A 12,905-nucleotide genomic window follows, 5' to 3' on the forward strand; every position below is an offset into this window, starting at 1 on the left:
ATTATGCCAAATCTAGGTTATGCTAGACGTCCAGTATGCCAAATGGCCTACTCTCCTAAAAGATATATCTAAACAAATAAAATAGTAGCTGAACGACTGCTTAGTTTATCTAAAAAGGATTTAAGCATCTTCAGCGTTTTAGTACTAGGGCATTGCCGGAGTAAATATTACCTGCAGCTAGGCTAAATAGACGATGATACCTGTAGGTTCTGCAACCTAGATGGGGAGAACTCCGAACATTTATTGTGTAACTGTATAGCACTTTTCCATAAAAAGAGCCAACTCTTCGATAAGGTGGTAATACTATCCGTAGATGTATGGACGACCGCACCAGTCAGGCAATATACTTTATACGTTCTATAATACCTTATGAGACCATGTCTATAGTTGTGACATACGAAAAATGGGACCTGCAACAATATATCAAAACACTGGCCGCAGTAGAATATGTACCTAACGGGGAAAAAAATATAGGTTCATTAATTTCACATTGTGTGCCCCGAGTAAACACGAGTCTAACTAACGGGTAATAATGCGATGGAACGAGTCGGAACGGTTAGACCAGTAAATACATGGAAAAACTAGCTTTAAATAGTTATGACTACTTTCGTTGACATATAAATTTAGAATTTCTCAACTTCTTCACCATTCAAAAGATGTTTACGTTTGTTTCATAATTTATTTATACGATTAAGATATACCTCCGTCCTTGAAGTGTTGTCCATTGTGTACTCTGTATTATAGTGTATGTTTGTATGTATCTGTGTGTGTGATAAAAGTCGGAAGTCTGTTCAAAAGGTTCCATTGTTTATACAGGGTGTTTGGTTCATGATTAAGAATCTCTCGGGTGGTGATAGACTGTCATATTTGGAGAAAAAATTGTTCTACACATACCCTTAAATCTCAACCGTTACAAAGTTATTGAACTTTTTGTGTTAAAAGCTTATTTGTCTTAAAATACCTCTAACTCAAAAAGTATACTTTGTATTTCAAATATTTTAGATCCACTGGGAAGGTGAGAAAATTTCGCATTGAGTGATGCCATCACATGTTTCAGCTAATGAGTTTAAGTAGCCTTTTCAAAGTAATTTATTGAAAATTAAACATTTTTAATCGATTTTTCGTACATTTCTTAAAAATTCTAATAGTTAACCTCATCATTTTAATAATCCAGATTGTTAGTCTTGAAGAGCTGCATAATTCGTTCTTTGACATTATGCACTTACCTTTTCTTATTTTCATGAGTTTGGGTTATTTAACTTGGATATTTTTATCTCATTTTCACTAATACCAGCTCTAATTGAAAAAGTATGGCACTTTTTGTATTATTTTTCTTTTCATTCGAAAGCCAGGAAAATTTTACAGAGAAAATTGTATTAATACCTTTCAGTTAAGTGAATTTAGTATTCTTTTTGAATTAAATTAGTTTAAAGTTAGTGCTATTATTAGCATTTTCGTTAATTTTCTTAAAATTGTAAGTAATAAACATCACCATTATTATCATGAAAATAATGCATCTCAGCAAGTTCTACAGTTCTTTCTTTGACGCCATCCAATTATCTCATTTGGTTTCGACGCAAAATCCTTTTTATCACATCGTTTCATATGCAAACATAACGATTTCGAACCAACTACATTTGCGGCGAGGTCATGCTGTGTTAACTATTAAATAGCAGTCAAATGAAAAGAGATATAGACAAAGTTTCAAATAAAAAGTTATAGAGAACATTAAGGGGCATCAAACGAACAAGAGTAACGATAAATTTTGTTGATTAATAATTAGAATAATTAAAAAACTCTCCAAAAAACACAAATTTTTAGATATTTCGTTAGTAAAAAATCATTTAGTAGACTTAACTAAAAGATATTTGTACATACACTGATAGGACATTTTCTCAGCTTTCCAATGAAATCTTGTAAATAACGATATAAAGCATATTTTTTAGATTAGAATCTTTTAAGCACTTGCAAGTCGGTTACAGGAAAAGTATAGTAATGAAACTACAAAGAAATGTGAAGTGATAGGAATATGACGTCCAAGAACAAATTATGAATCGTCCTAAAACCCAACTTTTGGATAATGGATATTGCTACAATCATACTTCATTATTTCGAGAAAATTAGCAAAAACCTCCTCAAAAACACTAACTTTTAACTACTTTACAGCTAAAAGGTAATTAAAACTAATTAACTAAAAGATATGAGAACAATATTCAATGGGAAATTTTCTCACCTTTCGAATGGAACTAAAACATTTGAAATACAAAGTATACTTTTAAAGTTAGAGGTATTTTAAGACAAATAAGTTTTTTACACAAAAAGTTCAATAACTCTGTAACGGTTGAGATTTGAGGGTATGTTTAGAACAATTTTTTTCTCCAAATATGACAGTCTATCACCCCCCGAGAGATTCTTAACCATGAACCAAACACCCTGTATATGCTCTCGTTCAGTAATCTATACATTCAGTGTATTCGTTAGTGATAGATATTGTTCTGCCATTGCACTCGGCCGAGAATTTCTCCCGGACCAACAAGTAAATCAACACGCTCGATGCATAAAGTTAGTTTTTACTGATGACTACGACTACGCTTTGTTCTTTCTCTTAGCAAACGACACAAATGATTTCTTGATCTGCTTACTGGAACAAGAAAAAGCATAATCAGATAATAGTATTTTTCCAGTAAGCAGTCAGAGAACGGTAGGGATCGGATAGGAACATTTAGAAGATTCTTTTCCAGTGTTTTTGTGCTGAATTATCGACTTTTAGTAATTACAATTAACTGACTTATTCGGTACACAGTACGAAACGGAAATAACATCTTTGTTGTAATTATTGACGGCAATAGTTATACTACGGTCACGAATATAATTGGCCTTTAAAGGTCTAGATGCGACATTTATAAAGAATGTGTAATTAAACATTTCTGGTTTCTTAAAGTAAACTTTCTTAGTTAATAGTAAGAAAATGGGTATTGATTGACTGAAGGTTATGCCATTCAGTTCTTTGCGATCGGGGTTTATGTGTAGCTAACAAATGCTTGAGTCGTCTCTTTAAAATTCGACTGAAAAGTACACAACCTGTTTAGTGAGGTTAAGGATATTAGGATAGAAGTTACGTTGGCTGAACAAACTAATCACATGCACGACTGGAAAGTAATAAAACCAACGCATTGCTTTTGTCTATTTATTTCGTGTAAAATTCAGCACAAATTAATTCACAGAAAGAACTATGTCCTTTATTACAAGTCTAGTTAGATGAGCCATTGAAGCTACTGTTTTAATTTTCGTGTTGCTACAATCAATAGAACGACAGTTTGACGCAATTGTTTCTCGTCAGAGGGAACTACATTTAAAAATTGTACCACTACATTGCTAATATATTGTATTCATTAATCTTTTGATATTAATTTGAACCAAAAAAACCTACATGCGGAGTGAAGAACGTGGTTTATGACCTTGCAAAACTAATTTAGATTAAAAATATTGAAAGCTGCGTTTTAATTTTGAACGATTAGACTTGGTATGGCAGTTTTTAAAGCAGATTTTTTTTTACTACAGCAAACGGCTTTTCTTTTGTTTAAAAATTGCTTCACTCCTTCATCACTATCGATTAAAATGGTACAATAAGAGCAATGCCGCGCAAAACAATGTTTGTTCGAAATTATTCAATGCTAAAATTTGCACCTTTGCAAGTAAGTTGTCTGTAATATTTACTGAATCCGTTTCATGTTCGATACGATCATGCTTTAAAATAGTAAAGTTTTTGCGCTCTAGTTCAGTGCTAATCGCTAAATTGGTTCCAAAACTTTAATAAAATCTCTGGTTATACTATAGCAAATTTTGAATTTGCTTCCGTTCGGAATAATAATGATGAATTTATCGTACTTCCTCCGCCCTTACCGTGGTCTGTTCGAACGGATTCATTTGTGAGAGCGCAATGCAATGTAGGTAGCCACGGGCAAGTAAGATTCTAAGTTAGTAATTCAGCTTAGGCGGAGGAAGCCGCAGATTTCCCGGCATCGCTAGCAGTAGCGGTTGTAGTGGTAGTCGTAGTTGTAGCATCAGCAGCAGCAGCACCGGCAGTAGTACTAGCTGTAGTAGCAGCAGGAGAATCAGTAGAAACTGCATCTTTTGAATTTTTACTTTCGATTTTGGCATTTTTGCCGGCCAGAATTTTATCAACGTCCTGTAAAAATAGTTAGAACGAAGATTGGCAAGATTGTAGCGAGTTACGGAGGGTATTTTTGTTGCAAGATAAAAGCAAATGTTTTTATTTGTTGATAACGTACAGGAAAATGAATAAGTGAAATGATTTGAATTCAATCTACAATAATTAATATATTGAGAACTGCAGAAAAGTATCCAAATAAAGCACAAATAATATTTTCAATCCGGGCGCAGTAAGATTCTATCATTAGAGAAAACAAGAGTAATTGATCAACAAGAATAAATTTTAAAATAGAGCTTTGAAGCAACCAATGGTACCATTTGTTTGATATTTCAAACCAACCCTGATAAACGCAAGCCTCAAATGCCTATTGAAAAGCAAAAATGGATGGAGGACAATCATCTGCAGGTTTAGTAAATATCTATACCTAGTAAACGCGCACTCAAACAAATCTTTTATAGAGCGGACCTAACCATATGAAGATAGCTAAACTAAATGAAGTCATTGTTGCGAACGACCCTGTCATCATTCACCTCATCACCCTAATCTTCTAGTAGATGAAAAATTCTTGGCGTACGTGACAATTACAATACTATTGACACATGTAAATCATTCCTGTTTGGGACTCGATACGACGACTGGCTTGAGACGACCAACAAACTGACACCCTAACCGTAGCTAAACATTCCTGAACATGAAACATCTGGTCAACCTTCGCTGACATGGCCTGAATCAGCGCACATAATTACCAAAAGCCGTCTCATTCACAGATATTCAAACTGCTTATAATCAGCTTCCCCGCCACTTATCCTTCAGTCATGCAACAATCAAAACATTCAAATGCAAAACCTTCCCCTCGGATGTAACGACGAAAATACAAAAGTGGACACGATTCTCAGAACACCCACACCCGACAAACGTCGTCTGCATTAGCATCGATTCCGCAATTTTCAATGCTGTGCTTCTAGTCCCACTCACCGAAACGATCAGTAGTTCAGCACCCTAGAATTGACTACGTTACCTGTTCAGGATGCTTTCCGATAAACTCCAGCCTTGCAGCATCATACATTGTGACAAACTTGTCCCGCTGCTCCTTGAACTGCCCAAACAAAGCATCATCCTTGTGACCCTTCAGTCGTTCGGCCAGCTCAACCTTCTTCTCGTGCTCATCCCTAATTTCCTGCGTTACCCACGGTTTATCCAGCGGATATTCCTCTCTAGGTTTGCCCGTTCCCTTTACACGAGGTTTTCTGTTTATAGGCTTAGTTCCCTTCCCGTTGGCAATAGTGCTCGGTCGAATAGCACCCCGGCCGGGCTTACCGGGTCGACCTCCGGGCGGTAGCTTACCGTTCGGGGTACGCCGCATCGGTTGGGGGCCATCGGGGCGATTTCTAAGCGCCGGAGGAATTCCACGACCCATTGGATTCATCATTGGACCTCGCATTGGCGGTATCGGTGGCATTGGCCGTGGCATCATTGCCATCGGACCGGGTCCCATAGGGTGCATGTTGAAGCGACCGTTCGGAGGAGGTGGTGGCATTATTGGACCTCCACGCATTCCACGCATCCCCATCGGGGGAACACGAAAATGCGGTGGTGGGATCGGTGGAAATGGTCCGTTACGACGACCACCACCCATCGGGTACATGGGGGGCATAGGAGGAATGGGAGGGCCCCAGGGTGCGTTCATTGCCGGAAACATCCGTCGCGACTGGTAACCGTTTCGTGCATTCGGCCGCTTTAAATTAAGGTTTCCCTTCCGATTGTTAAAACCTTTTGCTTCTTGTGATCCTGCTGTAGTCGCAACTGCTGTATTGCTGTTTGTAGCAGGCGCTGAATTCGTCGAGGTTTCCACGGTCGAGGTAGCAGGCGCCGCAGGAATTTGAATGTCATCGTTGAAGTCCACGAAACCTGGATTGTCACCTAACTGGTTGGCGTTGAATAGATTCCGGGAATTTTTAGGCTTAAAGCGTGGCCTACCGGGCATACCACTGAAACCTCCTCGACGTTTCTGTATAGGTTTGGTAGCGACCATTTTGTGCAGGCTTCCTCTGGTTCAACTGTTAGTTTTTCAAGTAAATTTTAATGTTTTCTGCAGCACAAGCACTTTTTTCACGAGATAAATCTTTTCAGCTTCGTTTTCCACTTAAATTATTACAAAAAACTGTTTTATTTTCCGATATGATGCCAAGTGCGTAAAAAACTGGAGCTTTTTCACATTATCACGTTGACTTTTCTTCTTAATTTTTGCTTTGGCTTCTTGTACTAAAATGTCAAAAGGCGACTAGGTATCGAATTGCTTTTCTCATAACATCAATATTGCGATTGCTGCGCCATCCTATTGTCGTGTCACAACATATGAGACGGATCTTATCCGCTCGACGCGCCAACTACTTATCATTATTGGTACCATTCAAATGACAACGATAATATCAACGCTTTTTTGTGAAAAAAGCGGTACTTACAAATGTAAACATTAGGCATTTTCTATCCAGATTTTTACGTGCCCTAATGGCGGTCTAAGTTGATCAGTTCGTAATACGTTTACTGGCCCTTTTTTGACAATAATCGTTTACGTCAACCGCCCAGTGAGATTAAGTCATATCCTACGTTAGTCCAATGGGCAATTAAACGTATTACGAACTGAACACATTAGACTGCTATTATGGCACGTAAAAAGCTGGATACATGTGAATGAAGGCTTCGAAACGCAACAAATTGACCTAAAACTTTGGATTGTATGATATTGCTTTCTTAAACTATAGCAAAAAATACAACGGGTGGAACTATATTTTTGCTTGTTTATTTAAAGTTTCGCTCTCCACACTCCATGTAAACTAAAAGGGCGATATTTTTTTGCTACCAGTTTAGGGGCGAAACTGTTTTTTTTTCGTATTTTTTATAATTATCAAGCTGCTATCAGCTGTAAATAGTGAAAATAATCGCAATTGAAAAAACCGGGACGAAATCGATGGTGTAAAACGGTAGTTATAGTAAAAAACGTAAGGTCGATACTTCAATCAACTACTAAATGATTGTTCGACACAAATGTACCAACATCACCGAACCTCGTCAAAAACTTATAAGACAGGTACAGCAAATCATCTGTTAAGTCACCATTTTCAGAGAAAACTGCTAACTGACCAGTATGTTTTGACGTTTGGATAGAACGGATTGCGAAGAGATCGGTAACCGAATTGTTTTTTTTTTGAAGGTTTTTTTTCCTTAGAAACCGTTTTGAAATCCGTTTTAGTAACGTTGGTCTTTACTTGCAGTGAATCTATTATGATTGCAACATTTACGTCAGCGCTAAAAGGACTGTTCATTTCACTTTAGAAACGCCGGCTCTCAGTTCGTAGATCACTTGCCTAAAGTCCGAAGAAGTTTTTTTTCAGTAAAAGAACCAGCTGTCAATCGTTTTGTTTCTGTTTCCTTCGAGCGGAAAAATGTTTGATCTTCTCTCGTTCGAGACAACTATCTTTCTCTCTGTCTAAAACAGCCTTTCTCATCCTGACCAACGCGTGGGCGTATGGTGTAAGTCTCGCGTTTTTTTTAGAAGGGCCAATAAGCATGCTGTAAAAATTCACTTTGAGACAAAATTCCGGACAAACCGTAACTCGCCGAGAATGGACGTTAGCATTTTATGAAAGGGAAAAGTTTTCTCTTTCATCTGTTGCTGTGATTCATAATGGGCGATTAATGGTTTGTCCAGAATTTCATCTCAAAGTTAATTTTGACACTATGTTTATTGCCCTTCTAAAAAACGCGTGAAAAATAAAATGCGATTCTCGTTAGTAGAAGTTATCTCATAGAAAATCCTCCCGATTTTCCCACCGACTAAATCGGCTTGCATCGTTGCAACCGGCCGACTATGCAACCAATTAATCAATCGGTTGTTGCACCGACTCTTAATGGAGCTTAACATGGGCGTCTGCCGACGCGACAACCGATTAAATATGACCGACGAAATCTGTTGAAATCGGTCTATTAGTTGGTAGTTTAAAACTGGAACAAGATTTACACAGATTAAATCTGGCGATTAATATACTGACGGGAATTGTTTACCGACGAAACCCAACGTAGTCGGGTAATTAATAGGTCGAACTCGAACCACCCGATTTAGTCGGTCGACTGGGAAATTTCTCAACTGTCAAATTTTTCTTTGACTGTCAAATAACGCTTTAGTTCTTCTATCACAGACTAACAGACATAACACTCGAAAACAATGCTTCGCCCGCTTTAACGATCATTTTGAATATATTTGTAGTTGGGACTGTGACCACATTTGCAATTATGGCGCCACTGACATATGAGCAAGCGTATGGGGGATAGACCACTAGTGAAAAATTGCTCTTAAACCTGAGGGTTAACCCACCAGCAAGTGAGTGATTGGGACTGTGAATAAAAGGTGGAGCTAGTGTTCTGGGAAAATTGCCGGATCCATGTTTTTTGAGGGAATTCCCTCATAGTGTTGTGTCTGTTAGTCTGTGCCCCTATTATGAGTATGCGTAAAACATCAGGTTCTCTATTAATGAATCGAATCAAATCTCGTCGAAATGAATCCGGAGTGTCCATTTGTGTTTACATTTGCTTGCGTTGCCAATACGCCACATCGCATCTGGCTTAAACTAGGGATAGTCCCTATGTTTGGGTAAGCCGAGCGAGTGGATCATTTGCTCGCAAGAGGCCGCCACTTCCGACGGCAGGTCGGCGACCTCCTCACATGGCAGATCCCGGAGGCTTTGCGGCGCTTCGTTTCTTAGGCCATTGCACTGGCACTACTTAAACAGATGTTCCTGAAGAGTATCAGATGGTTACCGGTAATTTCCTAAAACAAAATCTGGGAAATAAAAGTTTTCTGGTAACGCTTCAGTTCCCCGTTGATTGTCCTACTTGGGCGCCAGTTTGAAGCTACAGAATGAACTTCCAAAACAGATTAACAGACTCGAAAACTATGTTTCGCTCGCATTAACGGTCGTTTTAAATATATTCGTAGTTGAGACTGTGGCCGCATTTGAAATTATGGCGCCACTGACATGAATAAGCATATGGGGGATAGACCCAAGACGGATACAGGTGTGCACATTTTGTGGTGGTAGTGCGGTTGTCATTTTTCATTGATGAAGCCGAAAAAACAAGAGGATATGAAGAAGAAAAGCACAAACAAGTGACGTAGCGGGCCTTTCTGTTACCATAAGTTAAGTTTCGGTTCGGTCATAGTTAATTTTATCGGTTTTTTTCGAGGTAAAAAGTGTCTAAGTGTTCTAATCGGTAGATCCGAGGTGAAGCTCGGCCTTTTCTCACTTTTCATGTTCACTTCAAGGGCCCTGGCCGCCATGCTTAATTTTGCAAGTATAGAACTAATACACTGAAAAGTGTCAAATGTTCCCACCTTTCTCTCCATCTTGGGATAGACCACTAGTGAAAAATTGTTCCCAAGCATGAGGGATAACCCACCATCAAATGAGTGTTTGGGACCGTGAATAAAAGGTGGAGCTAGTGCTTGAGGAAAATTACCGGTCACTCCGGAGTAAACAGGATTAAAGAATACTTGCTACTTGTTACTCCAGTTTGCTACCAGAAGAAGAAAAAAGAGAAGAAGAGAGCCCGAATAGAATTATACTGTAACAAAACCATGATTTTCACTGTGACAGTACAGTAATTTTACAATAATTTATAGTAAATTCTAGTGTTATGCTACCACGCAAAAACGATAAACTTTAACGTTTCTACAGTAAATTTCAATGTAAAATCGATTTTTACAGTAGAAAAGGGGGTGGTTATGTATCTTAACATCAAAAAAATTTATTTTTCTTCATACTTTTTTTTCTTGAAAACAGTCAAATTTAATGTGAATTTACTGCATCAGTTTTTTTTCTGAATAGTGAAATTGATTGTTACATGAAATTGTTATTGTAAATCTACTGCGAGAACGCTGCGTCGAACCATGTTGAAACAGTAGAAACTACAATATTTATTGTTTTATTATTGTTTGTAGGGTAAATGCTATTGTAAAATTCTATCCGGGAGTACAGGAACGATTTTCTCCGGAGTACTTCTAGTTTCTCCTATGGTACTGGAACAAACCTAGTGTTATGTCTGTTAGTCTGTGCTTCCCGTTCTAGGAGAAACTGGAAACACTCCGGAGAAAATCGTTCCTGTACACTCTTCTCTTTTTTCTTCTTCTGATAGCAAACCGTAGTAAAAAGGAGCAAGTATTTTTTTGCTCCGGAGTAACTTCCGTGTACTGGAATAAACCTTTTATTTATTTACATTCGACAAGTCAGTTTTGACTCGAGTCACTCACATCCATTCAAAACATCGTCATAAAACCTGCAGCGCCCCCTACTCTTTTCTGCGTAAAAATGCCAATAAAAAGCCAGTGTCTTTAGTCGCCACCAGTAATGCTGCGAGCATTTAGTATAGTCAACCATGTGAACTGTCACCTGAACCTTCATGAATTCAAATTCTAAACAAAACAGCGTGGTAAGGTGAAACATAAATGCTAGTGTAAACCTAAGATATGCAAACGTGAAGAGTAAGTTATTAAATGTGTGCCTATTATTCTCTGTAATTCAAATCCAGTAGAACAATTTTCCTTTACAAATGGTGAGTGTGTTACATCTCTATAAGCTGCATTTTTCAAATAGTACCTATCCGTAGAGTAAAAAACAAAAAAGATACTTCGATGCTGCTGAAGATGACAGGAAGAGTAAATTCAAACCGGCTATCGGTGATTCCGATGGAAGCACCAGCTTGATCAAAAAGGAAAGAGTCAAACAAGAATCAAAACATGCGTTAGATCCGATGGCTATCGTAAAAACAATAAAGGTCAACGATCAAATTGCACATCGTTTCGGACCAAAAAGAGGCAAGCAGAATAAAAAGTTGCGCGAGATTCCCGTTGACCCGGAGGCACTGAAGCGGCACTCCCGCGGGGACGGACTTAGTCTCGGTGGTATTAAAAGCAAATTTCAGAAAATACGACAAAAACGTAAAGAGATCAACATCGAATTTGCTGCTGAGCAAGCGGCACGAGCCGAAGTTCTACTCAACGAGGATGAAGGGTACTTGGAGGTTGATGATGATGAGACAACAACCGAGGTTACCCAGGCAGAAATAGTCGACAATGTTGATATTACGACAGCAGCAAAGCATTTCAATTTGCAGCTTGAATTTGGGCCATATCGTATGCGGTACACTAAGAATGGAAGTTATCTTTTGCTTGGTGGGAAAAAGGGTCACGTAGCCGCATTCAATTGGGTGAGAAAATCGCTTTTATGTGAAATGAATGTGATGGAATCTGTGCATGATGTAGCGTGGCTAATGAATCAAACAATGTTTGCTGTTGCCCAGAAAAATTGGGTCCACGTGTATGATAGCAAAGGTACCGAGATACATTGTATTAAGGGTATGAATCGTGTGACAAGACTGGAATACCTTCCGTATCACTTTTTGCTGAATTCAGCAAATGAAGATGGTTATTTATCATGGATGGACGTTTCGATAGGAAAAACTGTTACTTCCTACAATTCTAGGCTGGGTCCAATCAGCATGATGTGTCAAAATCCGTGGAATGCCGTCACTTGTGTTGGAAATTCCAAAGGCGTTGTTTCCATGTGGGCTCCTTCGATACATCAACCATTGGCCAAAATGCTCTGCCATTCAATGCCTCTGACAGCTATTGCTATTGATCCCAGTGGGATTCAAATGGCAACTGCAGGCCTTGATCGTACCATCAAAATTTGGGACGTTCGTCAGCTAGAAGGTCCTACACAAACCTACAAACTGCAGACTGCTGCTTCTGGCATCGACCTATCCCAAAAAGGCCTAATGGCGATTTCATTAGGCAACATATGCGAAATATACAAAAAGCCTAATCTAGTTCAACGAGATATGCATCCCTATCTACGACAACGTTTGCCAACAACCATATCCAATGTCCGTTTCTGTCCGTACGAAGATATCTTGGGTATCGCCACAGCCACTGGTTTCACTTCTATAATCGTACCCGGTTCAGGAGAACCTAACTTCGATACGTTGGAAGCGAATCCGTTCCAATCCTTGTCACAACGTCGTGAAGACGAAGTTCACAGCTTGCTGGAGAAAATCCCGTCCGAGTTCATTTCCCTTAATCCGACCCAAATTGGAGAGGTGGATGTACCGTCGATGAAGGATCGACTGGAAACGAAAGCTAAATTATTGACAATGAAAGTACCCAAGATCGATTTTGAGCCGCGAATGAAGAATCGGATGTCAAAAGCTAAGCGTTTCCGTAACAAGCAGATAGTGAAAGACGTCAAACGAAAGGAGCTCATCCAGAGCATCAAGGAGGCGAAACAAACGCTGAAGGAAGAACTTTCGGTGGAAACGCCTGACTTTATCCCGCTTGAATCCAGGAGTGTTCTTGATAGGTTTAAGGATAAGAAGAAGATGAAGAAAAAATAATATTTTGTATGTGAAATACTGGTAAATAGAATGAAAACATCCAACAATAGCTTAATTGAAATTAGATTAACATTTCCGTTTGAACATCTGGGGGGGGGGGGGTTCATGTCCTTGGGTACGAGTCACCCCGTTGGCTTCGTACCACTCCAGGACACCATTTGAATAGTGGTACGAAGCTAGATCCGGCCAGAAGATCGTACGGCATTCGCGTTGCTTCAACAGTTCGTAATACGTTTAATGGCCCTTTTTGGCAATAATCGTTTACGTCAACTGCCCAGTGTGATTA

General features: G+C 38.9%; 2 protein-coding genes across 2 annotated transcripts; one reads left to right on the forward strand and one right to left on the reverse strand.

Moving 5' to 3' along the window:
* Positions 1-665: 665 nt before the first annotated feature.
* Positions 666-6,423, reverse strand: LOC131684144 (DNA-binding protein K10-like). Its single transcript, XM_058966728.1, has 2 exons — positions 5,193-6,423; positions 666-4,189 (listed from the first exon to the last, which is right to left on the reverse strand). Exons 1-2 carry the CDS (start codon positions 6,204-6,206, stop codon positions 3,992-3,994), a joined length of 1,212 nt encoding a protein of 403 aa, XP_058822711.1. The 5' UTR covers positions 6,207-6,423; the 3' UTR covers positions 666-3,991.
* Positions 6,424-10,604: 4,181 nt separating this feature from the next.
* On the forward strand, positions 10,605-12,666 carry LOC131684145 (WD repeat-containing protein 46). Its single transcript, XM_058966729.1, has 2 exons — positions 10,605-10,780; positions 10,835-12,666. Exons 1-2 carry the CDS (start codon positions 10,778-10,780, stop codon positions 12,617-12,619), a joined length of 1,788 nt encoding a protein of 595 aa, XP_058822712.1. The 5' UTR covers positions 10,605-10,777; the 3' UTR covers positions 12,620-12,666.
* Positions 12,667-12,905: the final 239 nt, after the last annotated feature.

This window comes from Topomyia yanbarensis, chromosome 2 (genome assembly GCF_030247195.1).
Source record: "Topomyia yanbarensis strain Yona2022 chromosome 2, ASM3024719v1, whole genome shotgun sequence".
In the NCBI taxonomy this organism is placed as follows: Eukaryota; Metazoa; Arthropoda; class Insecta; order Diptera; family Culicidae; genus Topomyia; species Topomyia yanbarensis.